General features: G+C 53.4%; 1 protein-coding gene across 1 annotated transcript; it reads right to left on the minus strand.

Annotated features, from left to right (window-relative positions):
* Positions 1-1005: 1005 nt before the first annotated feature.
* Positions 1006-23094, minus strand: RAB8A (RAB8A, member RAS oncogene family). The gene is made up of 8 exons (XM_081496667.1): positions 22957-23094; positions 17633-17693; positions 15300-15360; positions 11133-11210; positions 8802-8891; positions 8152-8217; positions 6619-6669; positions 1006-3702 (listed from the first exon to the last, which is right to left on the minus strand). The coding sequence occupies exons 1-8, from the start codon at positions 23078-23080 to the stop codon at positions 3610-3612; spliced, it is 624 nt and encodes a 207-aa protein (XP_081352793.1). The 5' UTR covers positions 23081-23094; the 3' UTR covers positions 1006-3609.
* Between the last annotated feature and the right edge of the window lie 522 nt (positions 23095-23616).

The following is a 23616-nucleotide window of genomic DNA, read 5'->3' on the forward strand; positions in this document are numbered from 1 at the left end:
AGTGCTGTTGTGGAGGGGATCAGGATTGACCAACAGATCTTCATCACTTCGAAAGTCTGACCATCGGGGATCTCATTTACATGGAGCTCAGTCTCTAGAAACATGAGGTTTTTCAGTCTCTAGGCCACCTCCCTGAGACCCCACCACAAAGGGCGCCACCCTGATTATGCTGACTGCATGGGGGATGTGTTCTTTCACAGACCAAGTCCTCCCCTGAGGCTGTCACAACAGAAATAACCCCCTCCTCTTGGTGATCAGTCTTTGAACCTGTGAATACACACATGGCTCTAAGAGGAACATTCCAGAAGGGGACCAGCAGGGAGACAGTAGGGCTGGGGAGCTCTAAGACTCCTGTCCACCCCCTTACGTCAGCCCCTTACTCTAGGATTTGGGATCCTTGCTGGAGGCCTCAGCTGGTGTGACATTCAGTGGACCCCACGGGGTTGGCTCTCCAGTAGTAGTGGCCACAAAGGAGTCTCAGCCCTGGGACACACTAGGCTGTAGATGTCAGGGCTGGGGAAGCCCTGTCAACTAGGCTCTGTCAACTCTGGGCTTCGCGTGACTTCATGGTTCTTATGTTCATGCTCCAATGCCTCCATTCTATCAATTCACTCATTTGTTCATTCCATAGACACTGGTGAGCCCCACCTGTGGGCACCATGCTAGACGCTGGTGAAGAAGACAAAACAGATTCTGTTCTTGTCCTGCTGGAGCTCATTATGGTCCATGAGGAGACTGATGCCACGCAAGTCCACATGCAGGAGAGGCTAGCGGAAGAGAAAACAGCAGGGGAGATGTCCTGGGAGAGGAACAAACTTGGCAGGCTTGCAAAGCAGACAGGCAAAGTATCCAAAAGGTGGAGACAACCCAAACATCCATCAACGGGTGAACGTAGAAAAGATGTGGTCCATTCACAGTGGAATATTACTCAGCTGTAAAAAGGCATGAAGTGCATGACTGATCCCCAAAACTTAAGGCTGAGTGAAAGAAGCCAGATGCAGGTCACACAGTGTACGATTCTATTTATATGAAATGTTCAGGACAGGGAAATCCATAGAGACAGAAAGCAGATTAGTGGTTGCTGGGGGCTGAGGAATGGGGAGTGACTGCTAATGGGTAACAGGTGATAAAAATGTTCTAAAACTGACTGTGATGATGGTTGCACAATGCTGTGACTAGTCAAAACTACTGAATTGCACACTGCGGTGGGTGAATGGTATGGTATATGAATTACATCTCACTAGAGCTGTTACTGGGAAAGACACTGATGCTGGGAAAGACTAAGGCAGAAGGGAACAACAGAAGATGAGATGGTTGGATGGCATCACCAACTCAATGGACATGAGTTTGAGCCAACTCCAGGAGGTGGTAAAGGACAGGGAAGCCTGGCGTACTACAGTCCATGGGGTCGCACAGTCGGACACAACTGAGTGACTGAACAACAAAAGCTGTTATTAAAAAGAGCCAAGATATTATGTCTCAGTACAGAGGGGAGATGGTAGCTGAAAAGCTGATTCTCCACCTGCTACCTCATCAAGATCTTTAGAAACAAGGAAAAGTAATGACTCTCTGAGCAAGAGGCTGATACAAGGTGGGACTGAGGAGCTTAAGGATCCCACCTGACCTGGTTGGCAACTTGGGGCATTATGGAGCAAATACTTTACAGCTCAAAGCTGTTAACTTGGATGACTTGTTCCCTGTTAGACAAGATTAAAACAAGAGGTGAGCTTTTCTCTTGGGAGACGAGTTAACAGTGCTAATGGTAATGAATCAGATGACAACAGGCGGCCTCAGCAGCTAGCCTGGGATGTGCCCTCTCGTGGACTTTTCAGAGCCATCCTGCAAGGTGGAGACTGTGATACTGTCCATTTTACAGACGAGGGAACTGAGGCTCAGCCCCTGGTGGAGCAGCGGGTCTGAAGCAGGCTCTCCCGATAGGTGAGGAAGGGGGCTCACAGTGGAATGCTCAACTTGGCCAAACAGGTGTCAGCAGGGACCAAGAGAAGCCTGGTGGCATGGCAGGGTGAATGTGGAGAGTGGGTTCAGTAGAGGGCATGATGCTGGCAGGGAGCGTTCTGTTTTCCTATGCTGTATGTGTATGTGTGTTTGAGGGTGTTGGAAAGCTTATTTTCCCAAGTCAGTCTTCTTATAATTGTGTCACCTCCTCAGAGCTTGGGGCTACCTTCTCCTCCAGCCTGGGTTAACCTGCCGCCTCCACTTTGATCCCGTCCAGACCCAAGGCCCCTAATGACCTGGGCTGCGTTTTAAATAGCGGGCATCCTGTGAACCCAACGTCTGGCCACATCCGTGTACTTACACGGAAAAGGCGGACATAAAGATCCGTTAGCTTTGAAATGAGCTTTAATTTGTTTGTTTTCTATTAGTGCATTTATCGATGTAAACAGAGCAGGTTAAAGAAATTTCCAGGGAGAGCAGACTATTGCTGGTATGTTGGTTTCAATTCAAAAAAGAAAGAGAAAGGCTCCCTGATGACAGCCCTCTGACCTGGCGACTTGGTCCCGACTGCCGTCTCTCCGGCAACTTAAGAGCTGATGAAACAGCACTGGGCGACAACGGCAGTTGAAAACCCACCCAGACTGCTCTGCAGCCAGGCCCCACAGGCCACCCCGTGCTCTCGCGGGGGAAGGGTGTGCCTGTGTTCCTGACAGATCGTCTGGGCCTGCCACTGTAAATCAAAGACGGAATCACCTCCTGACACTATGGATCTGGAAAAATAAGAATCTCTAGAAAGAACGTCCAATTTGGAGACGACGGGAGGAGGAAGAGGAGCGGGCGCCCCAACGGAGGCGGGGCTGAGTGGAGACGATGTTTGAGTGGAGGCCCCCGAGGCACGCAGTGACTCCTTGGTGCTCAGGTGGGGACTGCCAGAGAGACCTACCGGCTGAGCCCGAGGCCCAGCTGGACCAGGGACCAAACCTGGCTGTAAACAGGAAAGGCCACTCCATGCTTCTTTCCTCAGGATTTCCTTAATTTGTGCTTCCCTTTGGTTTGACAGTTAAAATGAGATGGGATGGGGGGAATGGGGTAGGGTGGGGTGGTGGGGATAATGGTTTCTGTCACTTGTCCAAAAACTGAGAGAATAGGTGACAGTGGGCGTCGGATGTGCGGGGCAGCTGCTTCCCGGCCTGATGTGGGTCGTCGTGCTCAGGGGGCAGAGCCGAGTGCTCTGGGAGCGATCGCTGGCCTCTGGGGGTTCTCGCTTCTGCTGCAGGGGGACGTGGATGGTGGAAGGGCTTCCCAGTGGGGCTCTGGCTGTGCTGAGGCCCAGAAGTGGTGGCCTGCCATGTGGGCTGCTACTGATGGCCACGCTGCGATCCATCTCTCTCTGTAGTTGCACGCTGTGTGGACCCATTCAGTGGACGTCGCAGGAAAGACAGCAGGTTCTTTTAACTCATTCCATCTCCAGAGTTGAAAAAGATCAGTTGCTAAAATAAACGATTTCTCGATTGTGTTCTGGTGGCCGTGGGCCCAGTGGCCGCAGCGCGGCGAGGGGTGCTGGAGTGGGGAGGGCCCCGGCTGAGTGAGGGGCTCACTCAGGACAGGCACAGTCAGCTGGGCCGGGCAAGGCTCAGAGTAAGGCGGCACTCCTCACAGAAGAACACATCGGAAGAAGCTGCTCCTCTTCTGCTGGTCTGGGGTGATTTTGACTCCTTGGTTGCTCCCCTGGGGGCTGTTGCCTTCCTGAAATCAAAAGGGTTTTCTGGGGTTACAGCCAAGCAACACAAGCTCTACGTCCCTCAATCAACCAGCCAATGTATCCATCTGTCACCTTCCAGCCAACTGTCCATCCACCCGTCTCCTTCCTTCCTTCCATCCAACCATCCATCCATCCCCTTCCATCCAGCTACCCACTCCCTCCCATCCATCATCCATCTAACTCCTTCCATCAAACAACCCACCCATCTCCTTCCTTCCATCCATCCATCTTCCATCCCATTCCAACCAAGCACCCACTCCCTCCCATCCATCATCCATATATCCCCTTCCTTCTTTCCATCCATTCCCTTCCATTCAATCATCCATCCATCTCCTCCCAACCAGCCATCCCAACCATCCCCTTTATCACCCATCAATCCTTCCAGCTGTCCCCTCCAACTGACAACTTATCTTTCAAACACCCACAGATCTGCTTTTCATCTACTACCCATCCATCACTCCTTCTAACTGTGTATTCCTTCAATCACTTATTCATCTACCCATCCACCCCTTTCCAACATCTTTCCAACCACTGATTCACCCATCTCATGCTCTTCTTCCCCTATTTCCTTTTTTCCAGTCACCCATCCTTCTCTCCTTTCCATCTGTCTACCCATCTGTGTCGAGCACCTATCAGTGAGGCAGCTGAGGGGCAGTGAAAGGCTCTGCCTCTTGGAATGTGGAGGTGCTGGATTCCAGGACCCATTGCCACTCACACTCACTGGCCTCCCTGTTCCCGTGCCTAGGCTCTGGCTCCCACCCCTCCCCACGGTTTCCCCTTCGCCCTGCTGCAGGTGAGGCACGCCCTCAACTCAAGCCCTTCTGAAAGCCCATCAGTGCTGCTGCCCAGCATCTGAAGCCTCTGATCTGGCCCCTGCCAGCCCCAACATCTGAAATCCTATTTTTCCCCACGTTTGGAAGGGTGCAGGCGCTGTTTCTTTGACTAATTTCTTCTCATCTTTCAGCTCTCTCAGGTAAAATCTGAATTTATTCAACAGTAACTGTTGAATGTTACAACAATGCCCAACTTATACAATGTCCCATGTCAATTACATTAAAAAAAATAAAGACCCACAGGAAGCGATCTGGGACTGCCCTCTGAACATAAACAAAGGTAGTAAGAACTGGACCGAATTTAACTGTTGGTGATTTGCAACTTAGTTAAAAAAAAAGAGAAATTACATAGATTTTCGCTGAGCATCAGCATCTCATAGTCTATGCCTTGGAAGGAGGCAACCAACAGGCCTGTGTGAAAAGCACAGGGAGGGACTTTCCTGGTGGGCCAGCGGTTAAGAATCCACCTTCCAATGCTGGGAATGCGGATTTGATCCCTGGTAAGGGAACTAAGATCCCATGGAGCAACTGAGCCTGTGTGCTGCAGCTACTGAGCTTGTGTACTCCAGAGCTCATGCTTCATAAGAGAAGCCTACACGCTGAAACCAGAGAAAACCCACGTGCCACAAAAAAAGATCCACCACAGCTGAACTAAAAGATAATAATCATACAATAAAATAAAAAATAAAAGCATAAAGTATTGTCATGATGCCCAGTGTAACTCCCAGTGGGCCCAAGTAAGTCAGAATGATGGTTAAGAATCAAAATTTTATGGTTATATTGAAGAGAAAAGAATTCTAAGAAAATTACAACTGTAAGAAAATTTTTCTAAAAGTACGTGGCTTACACAGAGTGTTTCCTGTTTTGGCTAAAGAGCTGCTACTCAATCGATCATGTGCCTTGCAATTCAATTCACAGCATCTTAGAATTATGAAAATGACACTCATTTTAATGACCAGACGTAGAACAGGTCATAAAGAGAGTGCTTCAAGCTCTTGTATCAGACAACAGGAAGCATCACTTGGCAGGAAAAGAATGGTTACTGGAACAGAGGCCCTGGAGCAAGACTCACGACAGCCTTTAGGTGCTGAACATTCCCAAAAAACAGTTGAGCGTTCAGACTCCACCAAGAAAGCACTAGTGATGCCGAATGCTTGGGACTATGAAACTGTTTGTGTGGTAAACCAACAAGCTGGAAATGAATGAAAGGGTATATGGGGAGGGACTCAGGCAGGATCTCTTAGAGGCCTCAGAGCCCTGGGATGCACTGAAGGTTGCCACAACTTGCAGACTGAGGCTGGAAGGAAAAAGGCTATCAACCCGCCAGACTTGTCAGGATGGAAAACCAGCAGCTGTCAGGACACAAGCCTTGCTTGGGGGCCTTGCTGCTGGGCAGACTGTGGTTCTAGGCCTGCCTGGTGGGTTTTTCTGCAGGAGGCCATCCATCTCCCTGCGCGGTTGGCTCCTGAGAGGGAAGGAAAGGGCCATGTGTCCCCAGCCAGCTGGCGGGCTTAGAGAACAGTGCCTGCTACTGAGTAGCTCTGGGCCAGAGGAAAGATGAAGCTCATGACGGACTTCTCTCATGGCACAGTGGTAAGAATCCGCCCGCCAATGCGGGGGACATGGATTCGACCTCCCATCCGGGAAGACCCCACATGCTGTGGAGCAACTAAGCCCGTGCACCATAACTACCGAGCCCGCTGGCTGCAACTACAGAAGCCCTCGAGCCCAGAGCCCATGATCCACAACAGGAGACGCCACCAACTGTAATGAGAAGCCAGCGCACCACAATTTCGAGTAGCCCCTGACTCTGCAACAAAAACCCAGTGCAGCCAAATAAATAATAAAATAAATAAATTAAAAACAACTATGTCATCATTCTTAAAAAAAAAAAAGATGAACCCGAGGAGCAAGCTCAGGGTGGATGCCCCCATCCCACCTGCTAACTCGGCCCCTCTTCCTAGCGATGCCCTACTAGGTGCAGCCCTCACAAGCAGGGCCCTGCCCAGGGATATATCACACCACTGGCGGCGACGCTGGCCAGTTTCAACAGGGACATGCACTCACCAATTTTTTATCCATTTTTGCTTTGATGTCTCTGGCGAGAGTGTAAAATGCCTGTGGAATAAGTACATGGTTAGCACCCTGGGAGTGGGAGGTAGATGGGGGCTGGCTGGATCCTGGCCCCTGCAATGCAATGCGTGTGGCTCAACAGCAGAGCCAGTGGGGTACCAGTGTTAGGACAGAGACCCAGGCATGGGGCTCACCTGTCCCTGCAGGGATACCCCTGCTCACCCAGACCACCACTTCCCGAGCTAATGATCCTGGGAGGTGGGATCACCCTTGATTGGTCAGAGAGGAAACTGAGGCTTGGAGGGGGCCAAGTGACTTGTCCCAAGGCAGCCAGTGGCTCACTGACTCCTCGAGCTCTCTGTCCTCGACCCCTGTGCTCTGTCTGCCTGCTCTGCCCTGCTTCTAACAGTCAGAGGCAGGGCAGAAAGACAAGTGGCTCCTTGGCCAAACAAGCTTCATTTTGGGTTGCTGCCCTGAAAGGCCTGGCAGGCAGGGTCAAAGGTTCATCTTCCCAGGATGGGTGAAGGCTCGAGCTGACCTGACCCCGGCTGCTGGGGTCCCAGTCTCCTGACAATTTATTTCCTCCCTCCCCTCATCTGGGAAATACTTCCAAACCCCACTCTGGCACCAAGCCTGCCCCGGGCCTAATACAGGGATGAATTAGCCTTAGCATGTGCAGTCGACAGGCTTCTGGTCCGGGGAAAGGCAGAGTCTCACCGAAGACTTGTTGATGTGGTCAAGTTCTGCTGTAGAGGGGGTCTCAGGGTGCTGGAGATGCCCAAAGTGGTGGGCCTGAGGGCCTGGGGGATGGCACAGGCCTCCTAGGGGAGGGGCCGCATGGGCTCATCCCTGACGGGAAAGGGACGGGGGGACGGGAGCACGGTAAAGGCTTGGAGGAGGGCACGGTACAGGGGGCCAGGGACAGACAGTGGTGGGCGAGGCCTGAGTCACGGGCAACACACACTGGCTGGGGCCAGCTAGGGACGGCTTTCTGTGCCTCTTGTAGGTGGCTGAGGTCAGGAGTGGCGTGGAAGATCCATTCCGAAAAGATTTCAGAAGTGGTGGAATGGAGCAGAAGGCAGGGAGTTACAGGGCTGGTGGAGCGGAGAGGAAGGCCTGCCTGGGCCAAGTCTCAGGCAGGGCCCCCTGCTCTGGATGGGCGAGCGCTATGAATGAAAGCGTGAACCTGGAGGCAGGCCTGGGGGCCAGTCGCTGGAGGACTGCCTTGGTCCCCCACCTACAAAACTGCACCTGCTCCCCAGCGCAGCCTGAGAGCCACTGACATCGTGTCCCAGGCACCCGGCTGGGACTGGCACCTGCTGGTGTCAGAACAAGGGGGCGATTCCCCCAGACTGCCTGGGCCTTGCAAGGGGCCTGGCACATGGTGCTGCTCAAGGACTACCTCTCTCTTGGTCATCAGTCTAGAGGCCGCGGGAGCCTGTGGCCAGTCCCTAAGACAGAGCCTCCTTGGAGGGTGCTATCTGACCCTCGGCCCAAAGGGGCTGGTGCTGCAAGCCTGGGACTCACGTTCTCCACGTTGATGTTGGCCTTTGCGCTTGTCTCCATGAACTTGATTCCATAGTCCAGGGCCAGCTGGGAGGGAGGGAGACACACATGTGAACATCAGCTGCCGGGTGCCCTGACCCCCACACAGCACCCTAAGTGGGTAACAGTGAGGGGGCTGAGACAGACAGAGTGGGGCCTACACCCTCTGGCCACCAGCATAGAGTAGGTGGTGAACGTCCCTGGCAGGAGGGTTGAGGGGGCCTGGCTCAAACCATGGCTCTGTTCTCTGCCCCCTCTGGCCTTAAGGGGACCCACGAGATGCTGTGTGGGAGCAGCAGAGCACACCAGGAAGCCCTTGCTGCTTACAATCTTTAGCCTGAAGCCTGGCTGGGCACGTGCATCCCACCTTCCCTTCCCAAGGCACATGCCCACTGACATCCGACTCAACAACTGTGTGCCTTAGCTAAGCCTAGCATCCCGGGATGGAGGGGCATCTTTGTTCATAAAGATGGTGAGGGATTCTCCCCTTCTAAAGCCTGCCCCCCAACCCCATCAGGGGGCCCATTTGGGGCAGGGCTTGGGTGGCCTCCGTGCAGGGAACTCTAGACCCTGAGGTCCCTCTGCCCCACGGTACCTGGCAGTGCCAGGCCCAAGCTGGTCACCACACCCACCTTTTCTCCCCGTTCCTTGGAAACTTGTCTCTTGTCATTCACATCGCACTTGTTCCCAAGTATCATCTTTTCGACGTCTGCAGAGGCGTGCTGGGGAGGAGGGGCAGGTGGGGGAGGGGAGAGGTGAGGTCCGACTGGACTGTAGACCCGCTGCCATCCTGTGCCCCAAGATCAGAGTGGTGGGAACAGGACAGCTAGACACACCCTGAAGGTAGGACAAGCTGAAGCTCAGAGAGGCCGAGAGGCCTGTCCTGTGTCTTAGAGCCAGTGCCAGGGCCGAGCGCAGGGTTCTGCCTGCTACCCCGACCAAGCGCATGCTTTCCGGCTGCCAAGGACGCTTTCTGTATGGGCTGTGTCAACCAGGTTACAGCGCTTGTCCTTGGACTCCTGGCGGTGTCTGGCCTATGGGAGGCAAGTGAGGTTGGGGTACTGAACCCTGCTCGACTCGCTCCTTCCCTGGCTCCCCTGCTAGAGGTGTCAGCCACTGTCCTAGGACTGTCTGCCTGGCTCCAGCTCCCTTGTTTTGGGCTTCAGACACAGGCTGTGCCCGGGGTGGTCCTAGATCTTGGCAGTCACCAGCCCTGGGTGCTCTGCCTTAAGGGCATTTCCTTAACTCTGTCCTCATGCCTGAAAGGGCTTCCCTCGTAGCTCAGTTGGTAAAGAATCTGTCTGCAAAGCAGGAGACCCCGGTTCAATTCCTGGGTCAGGAAGATCTGCTGGAGAAGGGATAGGCTACCCACTCCAATGTTCTTGGGCTTCCTTGGTTGCTCAGATGTAAAGAATCCGCCTGCAAAGTGGGAGACCTGGGTTCAATTCCTGGGTTGGGAAGATCCCCTGGAGAAGCGAATGGCTACTCACTCCAGAATTCTGGCCTGGAGAATTCCATGGACAGAGGAGCCTGGCAGGCTACAGTCCATGGGGTCGCAAAGAGTCAGACATGACTGAGTGACTTTCACTTTCACTTCATGCCTGAAAATGGTTTCTTCCTTCATCTTTCCTCTACACCCCACAGTGGGCCTCACTTCCTGAAAGATTGGGCCATGAGAGGCCCTTAGAGATACAGCAGTGTGCAAACTATTACAGGAGGATTTCAAAAGGTCCCTAAAGCACAGGAAATGGAGAGTTATCCAGACCCACGATCGAGCCTATCTAGTTTCTCAAGGAGGGAAAAAAAGAGTGGGCTGATTTCATGGTCACTCGCTTTAAATCAGAGACATTAGAAAAACAGGAGGGTCTGAATCTCAGCTCTGCCACCCACTGACAGTGTAGCTTTTCACCACTCTGATCCTGGGTCTCCATTTTGGTGTTATAAATGAAGTGATAATGTTTCTTATCTTTAAAAGGTGGGTCAAAGGTGACTAAAGAAAACAGAACCTTTCTGTTCTCAAAATATGGTTCTTTTTCAAAAAGTGTGTGTGCTTTTTGATTTGAGCACAGAACAGGTTTAACGTTATTACTTTAAGTAAGTAAATACATTTTTTTTTTTTTAAATAAGAAAAGGTTCTTTTGTTGTAGCTTAGATCTGGCCTCAGAAAAACGTTCTCCGCTGCTCCCAAACTTCCTACTAACTAGAAGGCTCTCTTGCCTACTGGCTGGAACAGAGAGCTTCCAGAGACCGCAGTGAGGATCCCTTCTGCCAGCAACCGTGGGGTCCTCAGCCCAGCGCCACTGTCCACAGGTGCTGACTGTGCTGTGACCTTCAGCCCTGGCTTCACAGGTGCATGAAGTTCTCAGATAGGAAGCCTCACCAGGTGAGTCATCAAAAGCCACAAGTTTGTCATCTGGGGAGGCTTTGGGGGTGAGGGCAAGCTCTTTGGAGAGCAGGAAGATGACCACACTGGTTTTGGGGCCAGTGGGGACTGGTTTTGGGACTGGTTTGGGGCGGGAAGGGGAGCCTGAGGGTTCTCTTCCCTCAGGGTTCAAGGTCTCCTCCCACGGGCTGCTGCGGGGCCGCACTGTTGGCCTGAGCACGCGTCCCTCCTCCCAGCTCACAGCCTGCTCTGTGGCAGCTCAAAGTCCCGCCTAACACGCGCCCTCACCACACCCTCCAAGTACAAAGGTCACGCCACTTCGAGACCCTCCCTTCTCTAGGAAGCAATGAGTGCTCACGGGGACTGGGTCCTCTTCTTCCTTGATCTCGAGGTCGCCCAAACCAGACAGCCCAGCTGGGGGAACAGGCTCAAGGGGCTGCTCTGTGACGAAGCCACACGTGGGTGGTTTCCAGGGTCGACTGTGTGGATTCCCGTCCCTCTTTGTTCCTAGCGAGTTACTCCTAGGTGCTTCTGTGCTCAGGGATCTCATGGGTAAACCAGGGTGCTCCCGGAGACTTACCTCTTCAATGTTCCGAATCCAGTTCCGGATGTTATCAAAGGACTTCTCGTTGGTGATGTCGTAGACCAGCATGATGCCCTGAACAGGGGGAGACAGACACACAGGCTCTGGACAAGCTGTGAGCTCTCGAGGGGAGACCCCAGCAAGGCGGGCAGCAGGGACCCCGACAGGACACCCTCCCGGACCCTTCCTTCTGCTGGGCTCCAGCACCAGCCTCTCCCTGGTGGCCCAGCCTCCAGTCCTGTTCCAGGCCACCGATGTGACCCTTCCTCCAGGAGACTAGACACTACTACCCTCATGCTTACAGAGGAGTCCTGCGGGCAGGAAAGACAAGCCTGTATGCCTTGGCAGCCAGCGAGGCCCAGTGGCTGACCTCCCAACCTCGTCTCCTGCAGCCCTTGCTCTACAGACTGTGTTTCATGGTCCTGAGGCCCACCGTGCTCCCCCTCTTGCCACCCTTGGCTATGCTCAGCCTCTTCCACACCCACTCACCCTGCACCCTGCCAAGTCTTCTCCTAGACTCGGCCAGGGCCACCTCCTCTGGTCATCCCAGCATCACCCCTCATCTGGTGCCTACCATGAGCTGGGCACTGTAACAGGGTCTCCCTGAGCCACACAGGCTTGAGTCGGGTTGCCCCACTGTCCCCACTGTGAGAATGGGGACTCTGAGGCTGCAAGTGGGGGCGGGGGGGCTAGGTCCCTCTCTCCAGACACACGAGAAAGTAAAGGACACAACTAGGGTCTAAGCCTAGAGGGACAAACCCTGATGCCCACGTGCTTTCCAGCAATCCCTCCATTATTGGGCTGGCTTCAAGCCCTGGGGCAGGCAACGCTGAGGCCTCTATGGTTCTGTAACCAACGTGTGAGCAACTGGGAGACGGTCCATGGGTTCTGAAACAGCTGCAAAGTGAGCCCGCCTCTGCTTGAGCCTACAATCCACCTTCGCCAAGAAGGACAAATACCCATCTTGATGAAAGAGGAAATTGAAGTGCAGAGAGAAGCAACCTTTATGATTCCAACCCAGCTCTGACGGAGCTGATGACAGGAACTTCCCTGGACCCTCCACAGGATCATGCAGTGCTCAGGGCCACGCTGCGACAGGCCCCCTGCCGCCCTGGACATTCCTGCAGGGCACGTGGTGAGCCAGCCTGCAACAGGCTCTCCGGCCCCCGTGTGGCTCGGCCCCTGGGTTCCGAGGCTCACGGCCCCAGCTGTCCTGCCCAGGCCCAGCTCACTCCATTCCCTCACCTTACATGCTTCCCTGGGGGTCAGGGGTTAGGAATCTGCCTGCGACGCAACACAGGGGACGTGGGTTTGATCCCTGGGCTGGGAATATCCCCTGGAGAAGGAAATGGCAACCTACTCCAGTATTCCACCTGGAGAATCCCATGGACAGAGGAGCCTGGTGGGCTACAGCCCATGGCGTCGCAAAGAGTCAGACATGACTTAGTAACTAAACAACCACCACCACCTGCTCCAGGGGCCTAAACCCTCCGTTCACAAGCTCTGGTGCTGGCCGAGATGTCTCTAAGGCTGCCTGAATTTGCAGAGTAAGAACGCGGGCCATGTGTGCTGGGCAGATAACCAAAGGGCGAGGCTGTGACAAAACCACAGAGAGGGCAAGCAAGCCGCTGCAATTCCAAATCCCCGCTGTGACTCTGAGGCTACATAAAGTGGTCTTATAGCCCACCACAGCCACGACTCCTCAAAAATGCCGTCTGGGAACCCTCATTCAGTGGTCTCTTGGGGAGACTAAACGGAGATTGCGGACAGGAAGACTTGGACGAGCTTTTAGTGGCTGTGATGTGTGCCACGCTCCAGCCAAAGTGAGCGTGAGAAGAAGACACTGGTGGGTGGACATTCTGAATCGAGCATCACTGGGGCAAGAAACGCCACAAGCCTGGGAGGCCTTTCTGCCCCTTTATTCAGGGACTGGCCCCTCTGATGGCCTAGGATTCTGCTGCCACCACTGCTAGGTTGGCGCCATGGATGCAAGATTCCAAGGTCCCTGTGGGGGTTTGAGGGTGTGAGGGCAATGAATACAACTGTATCAGGAAGGAGCAGGAGTTCCTGGAAAACATCTGTTGTTGCTCAGTCATGTCTGACTCTTTGCGACCCCATGGACTATAACCCACCAGGCTCCTCTGTCCATGGGATTTCCCAGGCAAGAAGACCTGCTTACATTCCCACAGGAGGTAAAAGTCTTCTGTGTAAGAAGTGGATTGCCATTTCCTTCTCCAGGGGATCTTCCCAACCCAGGGCTTGAACCTGCATCTCCTACATTGGCAGGCAGATTCTTTACCACTAAGTCACCAGGGAAACCCAAAACACAGGATCACTCTTATTTCAGGTCCTCCCTGAAGCTCCCCTCAAGGCTCCAAGTGAGCATCTTCCTGGCCTGTTTGGGCACAGCTCCCCAGATCTGTCTGCAAGCTTACAACCGGACACCAGATGTCCGATGCTCCCCAAACTTTGGACCCAAGGGTCTAGTGCCACAAGGACAAAGAAAAGATGTTGATGGGGCTGCAGTGGTGGCAATGTTCTCTGCCCTATCCTTTATGGTCACCACTGGCTGTACAAGGCTCTGGGGCACCTTAAGTGCAGCAGGTAGGACTGAGGGCCTGGATTGCCAACTTTAACAGATTTAGATTCAAATGGCCACACACAGCTGGTAGCTTCCGTATGAGTTAGTGTAGGTCTGGGAGGACACGGTCATCTTGGGGCTGGACAGCGTCTCACAGATGGCTCAGTCCTGCCTTGTCAGGAGCTCGCTGAGGATGTGAGGGCTGGGAAGAGCCAGTCACTCACTACCGGCCCAGACATTTATCTTCTGTGTGAATTTAAGCAGGGCCTGAAATGGTGCCGAGGCTCAGGCTCCTCATCTGTAAAATGGGGACGATCATGGCACCTACACTCAGGGGTTTATGGTCAAGACCTAGGCCCCCTGCCAGCTGCAGAGAAGGGCTTGGTGAATGGGGCGAGTGGCTGACTGGTGGGGGTGGGGGTATTATTTCAGCCCAGAGAGGGACAGGGTCTGCCTGAGGCCACACAGCAAAAGCTCCCCCAGGACCCAAGTGCCCCAAGACCTCTGCTATACCAGAGTACAGCAAGGTGAGGGGAAAATTAGTAAATTAATTTTAATGAGGAGCACTAAGGTTGCAACCCACATGATTGAGTTTCTATTATGTTCAGATGCTGTGTGGGATGCTCTAAATACTTAATGCTTCTATTCATTGCTGCCATCCACCAGCATTTCCCAAGCTCATTCAGTTTGGTCCCAGGCATTGGGGATGTGCCGGGGAGCCAGAGGCAGCCCAGCCCTCCTGGAGCTTACGGCCTAGTGGAGGAAACAGGTCTAAGCACCTGATTGATGGGGTGCACCGTGGAAAGGATGGGGCAAAGCTGGAGCTGGGAATGGGGAACTGGCCATCTATGCTCACAACTGCCTGGGACAGTCCTGTTCTCTGTACCACTTTCCTAGTAAGGAGAACGAGCTCAGAGAGTGACCCAGGAGGCTGATTCAGGTCTTGGGGACTTTCCTCCCACTCCCCGCAGCCCCTGGGCACCCTGCTTTGTATACACTTCTCACAGGTGCGTGACCTGCTTGGGGGTCGTGAGGACAGGACCCTGGCCCAGGCCAGGTTGCCCTCTGCATCTGGTTTGGGCCTGGCCTGGAGAAGGCACTTGGTGAAAATATTTGACAGATGAAGAGTGAGGCCCCCCATCGCCTCATCCCACCTCAGGCCCAGGAAGCAGATATAACAGACAACAACCCAGAGCGAGTCAGCTCCTGGAAGAGCTTCAAGTTTTCGGTAGCAAATTCCACAGAGACTGACGCGGGCCACGTGAGTGCTCCTCAGCGTTGGGGCACGCCAGCTCCGATTTACCTGACCTCACTTGGAAGAACCGGCTTCCTATGTCTTCCTTCATTCCTGGGGAATTAGTTTTCCTTAAACCCTGCATTGTCGCTGGAGCTGGAAGGGGATGCATGGACAAGGGGGTGGAGGTGGGGCCCAGAGCCTTTTCCTAAAACTAACCTGGGACCAAGGATCCCCGAGGAGCCAGACCATGGCCTCCTCAGAAACTTCCTGGTTTCAGTACCTAAGGACAAGATGTTCATCTGACTTGAAAAAAAACACCCCAAACCCCACGCAAACCAATACATACCATTGCACCCCTGTAGTAGGCCGTTGTGATCGTCCGAAACCGTTCCTGACCAGCTGTGTCCCTAACGATGAGAAGGAGAAGAAAGGATATTAGCGGTGATGCTGAACAAGAACAATCATCACGGTGAGAACGAGGGGCATTTACCCAGGACGGACAGCCAGCTTTCTCATGGGTCATCATCTCCTGATTCATTACTCTGCTGCAGGGCACTGCCCCCCATTATTATAGAGAAAGGAACCACAGCCAGGGCAGCTGTCTGACACCTCCTGGCTGGGGATATGGCAGAATGACTCCTCTTCTACACCCTGTCTTCCTGGGGATTTCCCCCAGGGTTTCTGGCCCACAGAAAAGCCAAGGTTGGATGGTGTTATTTGTGAAAATCTGGGGCCAGTTGTGTGGAAGGGGCTGGTCAGGTGGCAGGGGAACACAGCCCTGGGTGGTGGGCTGAGTTAGGGGAGCCCCGAGAAGCTCAGGAAGCAGCTCCATGCTCACCATCTTGGTGGAGACCCTGGGGAAAGACCTTCCTTGTGGGTACGGTGGCGACACCTGGGTCAGATATGCCCCTGCCCAGCCCAGCTCCTGGCACGGAGGGCATTCAGTATTCTGTTTGAAGGTGACAACTGGCTGGTGGCAGAGCCAGGGCAAGACCACAGCTTTTGTCTCTGGGCCCAGGGCTCCTCCTGTGACCCTGTACCACTCTCTGCTCAGGGCTCAGCATGTCCGGACCAGACAGACACACCTGATTTGGGGCCATGTTGACTTCTGGCCGCCAATAGCAGGTGACGTTAGCAGTTATGATCAGTTATTTTACGACTGTTATAGACGAGTTTTAAGAGAGTCATTAACCCCACCGTGATTGCTAAGAGCAGAAGCAGGAGGAGGGGAGGAAAAGAAAGCAAAACTCCTGCTTGCTGGTGCAGTGTCCCTTTGAACTTGGGCACTGAGGCTGCCAGGGGGCCAACGTGTTGTAAAATAGAGGAACTTGTACGGCCTGTAACTTACGAGTCGGCCAGAGACTGGCTGCCTCCCAAGCTCAGGAGGATCAGTTAGGCCACACCCAGATTTCAATTCTGAAGTTGGGCTCAGAGGTGGAGACCCCTGAAGTTGAGGGGACCCGCGAGGCGGGTGGGGCAGCTCTCAGCATGAGACTTGAGCTGGGGAGACAAGCTGCAGGGAGGGGGCTCCGCAGCCCATCTCCGGCCCCCATCCCACACACAGGCACAAGCCTGGATTGGAAGGACTGAGTTACCCTCCCACATGTGACCTTTCTCTGTGTGGTTCAGGGTTTATGTTTCCCCTGCAAGTGATGGGGCTGCAGGGTGAGGCCCTCCTGCATCTGACCACCTGAGCCCAGCCTTCCTAGTGCAGTGGCCTATAGACCACAATCCGTGACAGGACTCACAAATTCTGATTTTATGGAGCACAGGAAGTCAGTCCCAGGTGAGCTGAACAGAAACAGATCTCACCGTTGGGCCTGGCTTCAGCTCAATTTCGGTTCTGGGGTTTCAGGTCTGTGTATGAGGAAGTAAGGCCTGGGTGTCCCCAAGAGAGAAAGGAGGAAGTGATGTCAGGCCTCCTTCATCAAGCTGATGGGCTCACGGAGAGGCTGGGCAGGGGTATCCTGCTATTCTTGTGGCCTTCACTGCCACCATGAGGGTTCTCTGTGAGCTCAAGGGGAGCAGGCTGCTCTGAGGCGCAAAGTGCGCCCATATGTGAACTGGGACTGGTGGCTATGTCCTCAGAGGGGGCAGACACCGACTCTAAGCCCCATCAACCAGCAGAGCACCGTTCCTGAGGCTTCTGTCAGCTCCTCCTTTCTTTTTCGGGCCACATAGCTGGGGATATGGGGCTGCCCTAGTGGCTCAGACGGTAAAGAATCTGCTTGCAATGCAGGAGACCTGGGTTCAACCCTGGGTCAGGAAGATCCCCTGGAGAAGGGAATGGCAACCCTCTCCAGTATTCTTGCCTGGAGAATTCCATGGACAGAGAAGCCTCATGGGCTGTAGTCCATGGGGTTGCAACGAGTCAAACACGACTGAGCGACTAACGGTCACGTTTCTGGGTATGTGGGATCTTAGTCCCCTGACCAAGGATCAAACCCACGCCTCCTGTAGTGGGAGTGCAGAGTCTTAACCACTGGACCACCAGGGAAGTCCCTTCACCTGGGGCTTCTGAAGAAAGCCCAAAGTGTTTGGGCTAGGCACAAAGAGATGAGGGCTGTGGTTGCGGTGGCGGGGAGGGGTGGGGTGAGGGGTGGTGGAGGTGGCACACCAAGGGCTTCTAGCTCAAAGCATTTGCTGGTAGAGGGGGATGATGAAGGCCACAATGCTTACCATATCTGTAGTTTAATTCTCTTGCCATCGAGCTCTATGGTCCTAATTTTAAAGTCAATTCCTGAAAGAAAAGAAAAGAAAAGAAAAAAAAAAAAAAAAAAAAAAAAAAGGCACATCACTGTCAGCCTCTTTCCCAAGCTGTGTCTATGGCAGGTGCCACCAACCTGTGTCGTTAACGGCTGCCATGGTCTCTGGGGAACCTGCTGGCGCTGAGCATGCAGGATCTCTAAATTCCTCAAACAAATCTGGAGGCACCTGATGAACTTTCTCCTCTCACAGAAGGGGAGGCTGAGGCTCAGAGGACAGAATGCAGCTGCACTGAAGGAAGCTGGCGAGGGGCAGGGCTGGCGGGCAAACCCAGGCAGCTCAAATGCCAAAGCCTTGCTCTCTTCCCTTCCCTGGTCGGCGGCCTCATGGAGTGGGTGCCAGAGCCCCCCACCTCCCACCGTCCGTAAGCTGCTGAAAGGTCCCCTCCCAAGAAGCCTTCCTGACCCTGCCCTCCTTCTCTCCCACCCTCTGGCTCCAGGCCCCTCTCCCCAGCACCAAGGCAACCTCTCAGCCTTCTTAACTGCCTTCCAGGCTCTCCCACCACTGTTCCCTCAATCCCCTCCCTAGCTTCCAAACACACACTCAACCATGTCACTGAGCTAACCTCTGCTCCAAACCTTCCAGTGTGTTCACCAACACATGAGTGGATAAACAAAACGTAGTCTGGCCCTACAGTAGAATATTACTCAGCCATAAAAAGGAACGGGGCACTGACACATGCTACTGCATGGATGAACTTTGGAAATATGACACTGAGTGACAGAAGCCAGACATGAAAGGTCACATAGTACACAATTCCAGTCATATGAAACATCCAGAAAAGGCAAATCCAGAGCAACAGAAAGCAGATTATTGGTTTCCCAGGGGTGTGGGGGAATAAGATTGACCAGGGGGTGTGGGGTGTCTTTCTGTCATAATGAAAATGTTCTCAAATTGACTATGATGATGGCTGCACAACTCTGTAAATGAATCTGAAGCCACTGACTTGTACACTTTAAATGGGTGAGTTGAATCATATGTCAATAAAACTTTTTTTTTTTTTGGCCACACCATATGACGTGCAGGATCTCAGTTTCCCGACCAGGGATTGAAATGAGCCACAGCAGTGAAAGCCTGGGACCCTAACCACCAGGCCACCAGGGAACTCCCCGTAACAAGACGTTTAAAAATTTCCCCCAACACCTTTCAGTGGCTTCCCACTGACTCCTTGGGCCCAGAATAGAGTGAAAACAGTTGCCCAAGTGCTCTAACCTGGTCCCATCAGCACCCATGGCTCTCAGCCTCCTCTCTGGCCACAGCGCCCAAGCATGTTTCAGCCTCAAGGCTTTTAGGTTTGCTCTTTCCCCTCCTGGAATGTTCTTTCATTCCATGGCCACCTGGCTCCCCTCTCCCTTCATTCAGGTCTCTGTTCCAGTCACCTCCTCGGGGAGACTTCCTAACCATCCTCTCTCCTCCAACCTGCTTCATCTTCTTCATGTATTATCCCTGACATTGTTTATTCACTCCATGAACCTAGGAGCAAAACGTGACAATCTGAATGGCCTGCATGGAGGAGTAACAGCTAAGTCCAGTCTTTGCCCCTAAGAGTTTGTTCTAAATCTCTACCTGTGGGGATTTCCCTGGTGTCCCGTGGCTGAGACTCTGCACTCCCAATGCAGGGGACCCAGGTTCAATTCCTGGTCAGGGAATTAGATCCCACACACTGCAATTAACAGTTCATATGCTGCAATTAAGCCCTGGTGCACCCAAATAAATTAATTAATACATATATATTTTTAATCTCCACCTGTGAAACTTTGAGACTGAGACCTGGCTTGACCCCTTAGAACCTAGAGTTCATGCGTGTGTGCTCAGTTGTTCAGTTGGGGTCCAACTCTTTTTGACCCCACGGACTGTAGCCTGCTAGAATACCTCTTAGGGATTCTCCAGGCAAAAATACAGGAGTAGGTTACTATTTCCTTTTCCAGGGGATCTTCCTGACCCAGGGACTGAACCTGGGTCTCTTGCATCTCCTGCATTGGCAGGTGCATTCTTTAACCACTGCGCCACCTGGGAAGCCTAGAACCCCGCAGGGGGATGCTAATTCCATCCTTGCCTGCTTCAGGAGCTGTCCTGTGGACGAGAGGGAATGTGAGCCTGCATCTGAGTACTGCCCTTTAGAACATAAGCTCCAGGAGGGCAGGTGCTCTTTTATTTATGATTGCATCTCCAATGACCAAGTGTGGCAGGGGTTGAGTATGTATTTGCCAGAAGCTGATCACTCAGTCCTGCACACAAACTTTGACTGCAGGCCTAATTACAGTTCCGCTTCCTCCTGATCCCTCCAGCTCCTACACTGAGCCAGATGTCTGGTGTGCAGCAGGCACTGGGGAAAAGATGGCTGCGTGAAAAAAAACGAAGAGCAATGGATCTACGTGGTGCTGTATGGTTTAGCAAGCACTTTCACGTACATCATCCACCTCCCTGAAGGAATGAATGAATGGGGCCCTAAGGAGGAGCCAGGAGTTGAGCCAGGCTGGGGAGAGCCAACTCCAGGCGCCATGGGGCCAAGTTCGCACCACAAATGATCGATGGAGCTTAAAAGAGCAGGCTTTGGCAAAATGTAACCTGGGCAGAAAATGAACAGCCACTTAATCCCCAATCTATAAAAATACAGAGGTACGCTCAGTGCCAATCGCCTCTATGCATTAGGCTGTATTTCAGGACTAAGCCACATGCAAGTGGCTTCTTAAAGCATTCTTAAAGTTTTCCTAAAACACCTCCTGCTCCTGTTATACATGCGTGTGTGTGTGTGTGTGTGTGTGTGTGTGTGTGTGTTAGTTGCTCAGTCATGTCCAATTCTTTGCGACCCTATGGACTGTAGCCCTCCAGACTCATGTGTTCATGGGATTCTCCAGGCAAGAATACTGGAGTGGGTTGCCATTTCCTTCTCCAGAGGACCTTCCCCAACCAGGGATCAAATTCAGGACTCCTATATTGAAGGCAGATTCTTTACCTTCTGAGCCACCAGGAAAGCCCACATACATTGGAATGTATGAAATCAAGAAGCACTGTCCAATCGACAGAATCCAAAGCGCCACTCTGTTCTATCTGCCTCTTGGGTTTTACTAACACACCAAGTTTAATTAGAAGTGTAAACTTTACAAGGCCTAAGAGTTATGAGGCCATAACTTCAAGGTCACAGGGAATTAAATTTTCCTAGAAAACAGAGGCCAGCAGGAAGGCTACACATGTAATGAGGATCCTGGGGTGGGGCAGAGGGATCCTGGGTTTAAGTGCCACGTCCACTGCCTTAGATGACCTTGCCCAAGTTACAGCCTCATCTTTAAGTGGAGGCTGGCCTCCTCAGAGATTAGACTGGGTTTTCCCGTCAGGAATTAAGAACCAAACAAAAGACTCAACCCCCGAATTCTCACTAGGAAGGTTCTGACTCTGGGAAACCAAGGTCTGGACTGAGAGCAAGCCACAGTCTACCAGGAGTGAATATCACTTCCTGATTGGTGGGGATGCAAAGGTAAAACCCCAAAGTTTGACCTTGGTGTTTGGGAAGGGGAGGAATCAGAAGGACATGTGTCTGGGAAACGATGCTGTCATGATAGGAAACATTGTACTTCCTCTAGATGGCCACTGACAGTGGTGAAAACCCCCTATTCATCGTACAGTTCTGATCCTCCACTATCCAGGTGCTGGCCAAAACAGAGAACACCACTCCTAAACTGAATAAACAAGGCTCAGAGAGGTGAAGTGCTTGTTCAAGGGCAAACAGCACCTGGACATCCGAATAATGACTGCCAGTCCAATTCTCCTTCCATCTGGCAGCTAAGTGTCTTGCAAAGTGCAGCTCTGGAAGATGGCAAAGATGGAATTGCCAGCTCACTATGGGGATTAGGGAGATAAGGCACACACGGGTAAAGCAAAGCCCATTTCCTAGGTTTTTTTCTCCCAACTCTTGGGCTTAGTGATCTTTCTCCCACTTCCCCACTCCACAGCAAGGCTGCATAGTTTACAGGCCATCGGCTTGATGGATGTTACTTTCAGGTCAAACCCTTTCATGTGGACAATGGTCATTTTTGTGGGGTGGGGAGAAGTCAGCTCCACTTTCATGGATGTCAGAACTGAGAGGCAACAAGCCAACTCTGTTCCACCACAATGTGGGTTGGCCCCGCAGGCAAGGGCTGTTCTGCAAAGTGACAACCAGTGTCCTGGGCCGAGCGATAGGGAAGTCAGGGCTGTCAGTGGCAGCGGCTGATTTTGGTTTCTCACTGAAGCTTTTATCTGGCATCCTCCTTGAGACGACAGGTCCCAGAGCAGACAGCTATCAATCGCCATTTCTGTCACCCTCGAGTGGGATGGAAGGCTGGGCACGGGCAGGGAAAGTCTCTGGACTCCCTCTCATCATTCCTTCTAGAAGAAATTCATCCACAGGGGAAACAGGTCAGGGAGAGGGGTGCAACCCCCGAATATTCCAGAGGAAAGAAGAAGAGATGTCTGGGTTGGAGTCCTGGCTTTGAGATGGATCAGCTGTGCTTGTCCTGGGGGTGAGTGCTCACCCACACCTCTCTGGGATGGTTGAGCCTTGAGTTCTGGGTTCGGACATAAGGTGAAAGTGAAGTTGTTCAGTCGTGTCCGACTCTCTGCGACCCCATGGACTGTAGCCTACCAGGCTCCTCCATCCATGGGATTTTCATACATATCTGGGAACAAATACCATCCTTGCCACCTGTAGACGGTGTGACCATAGGCAAGTCTAGTGTCCTCTGTGAGCCTCAAATTCCTCATCTGTGAAACGAACTAGTAACAGCACCTAATACAGAGCATCGGGAAGTGTGATAATGCACCATAAAGCGCCTGACACACAGTAAATGCGTAATAAGATCAGATGTCACTTGTCGCTGTCCTTTCCCCATGGACAAACTCTCCATGCCTGTTTACAATTAGTAAGACGAGGAAACCAAAAACTGCTTCAAGGGCTGCTGCGAGGACAGAACAAGACGACGGCGGCCAAGACCTCATCCAGGACATATACTCCCTGAGCAGGCCGAGGTTTGGGGGCCTCAGTTTTCCCATCTGCAAAATGGGCACCTGGTCCCCAAGCCCTCCCATGGCCGGGGAACCCCCAAACGACGATGCAGGCGACTGCTCTTTTCCCCTCTACCTCCCTTAGATCCTCTGAGATCCCTGGTCCATCCCGCCCGGCCGCTCCCTCAGCCCCAGCTCCTCAGGGGCGAGCCCGGCCCGGGCCTCTCGCGCCCCCGGCCGCTCCCCAGACCCGCTACCTATGGTGGAGATGAAAGTGGAGTTGAAGGCGTCCTCGGAGAAGCGGAACAGGACACAGGTCTTCCCCACCCCCGAGTCCCCGATCAGCAGCAGCTTGAACAGGTAATCGTAGGTCTTCGCCATATTACACTCTCTCCCCGACGGGAAGTGCTGCTAGCGCCTCGCCACTGGCCGCTAGCCCCGTCCATCAGCGCCGATCCCGCCCCCGATTGGCTCCTGGCCCGACGCGCGTCACCGCGGCCGACGCCAGCCCCCGCACCCCGCCCGCCTCGGGAAGACGTGGGGAAGGGGCGAACTGGGCGCAGAGCCGGAAGCGACCCAAATGCGCCGCTCATTGGCCGGCGCTCAGGACAAGGCGGGCTGCGATTGGCCAGCGGTGAGGAGTCAAGGGGCTTCAAATAGGGACAAGGAGGAGGCGTGGCATCCCCTGTCCCCGCCTTCTTCCCGCGACTCTGGGGCGGCCCCGCCCCCCGATGGGACGGGGATAAGCTTGGTCAACGGCTCCGCGCGCCCTCAAACCAGAGGCTGGTCTGGAGCTTGTGGGCATGCGCGCCGGGAAGACCGTTGGCGACAGCAGAGGGCGCACGCGCGTGGGGTCTTTGGCTCCCGCGCTCCAAGACCCGCGCAGCCTCAGTTGATGCCGGGACAAGTGCTGGGAG

Source organism: Giraffa tippelskirchi, chromosome 6 (assembly GCF_054371585.1).
Source record: "Giraffa tippelskirchi isolate mGirTip1 chromosome 6, T2T-mGirTip1v1.2.pri, whole genome shotgun sequence".
Taxonomy (NCBI): domain Eukaryota; kingdom Metazoa; phylum Chordata; class Mammalia; order Artiodactyla; family Giraffidae; genus Giraffa; species Giraffa tippelskirchi.

Coding starts and splice junctions, on each gene's coding strand:
- RAB8A (XM_081496667.1), bottom strand. CDS start 23,080: ATGGCGAAGACCTACGATTACCTGTTCAAGCTGCTGCTGATCGGGGAC. Junction 15,361..17,632: donor AGAATTAAACTACAGATATG/GTAAGCATTGTG, acceptor TCTCATCGTTAG/GGACACAGCTGGTCAGGAAC. Junction 8,218..8,801: donor CCAAGGAACGGGGAGAAAAG/GTGGGTGTGGTG, acceptor CCTCCCTCCCAG/CTGGCCCTGGACTATGGAAT.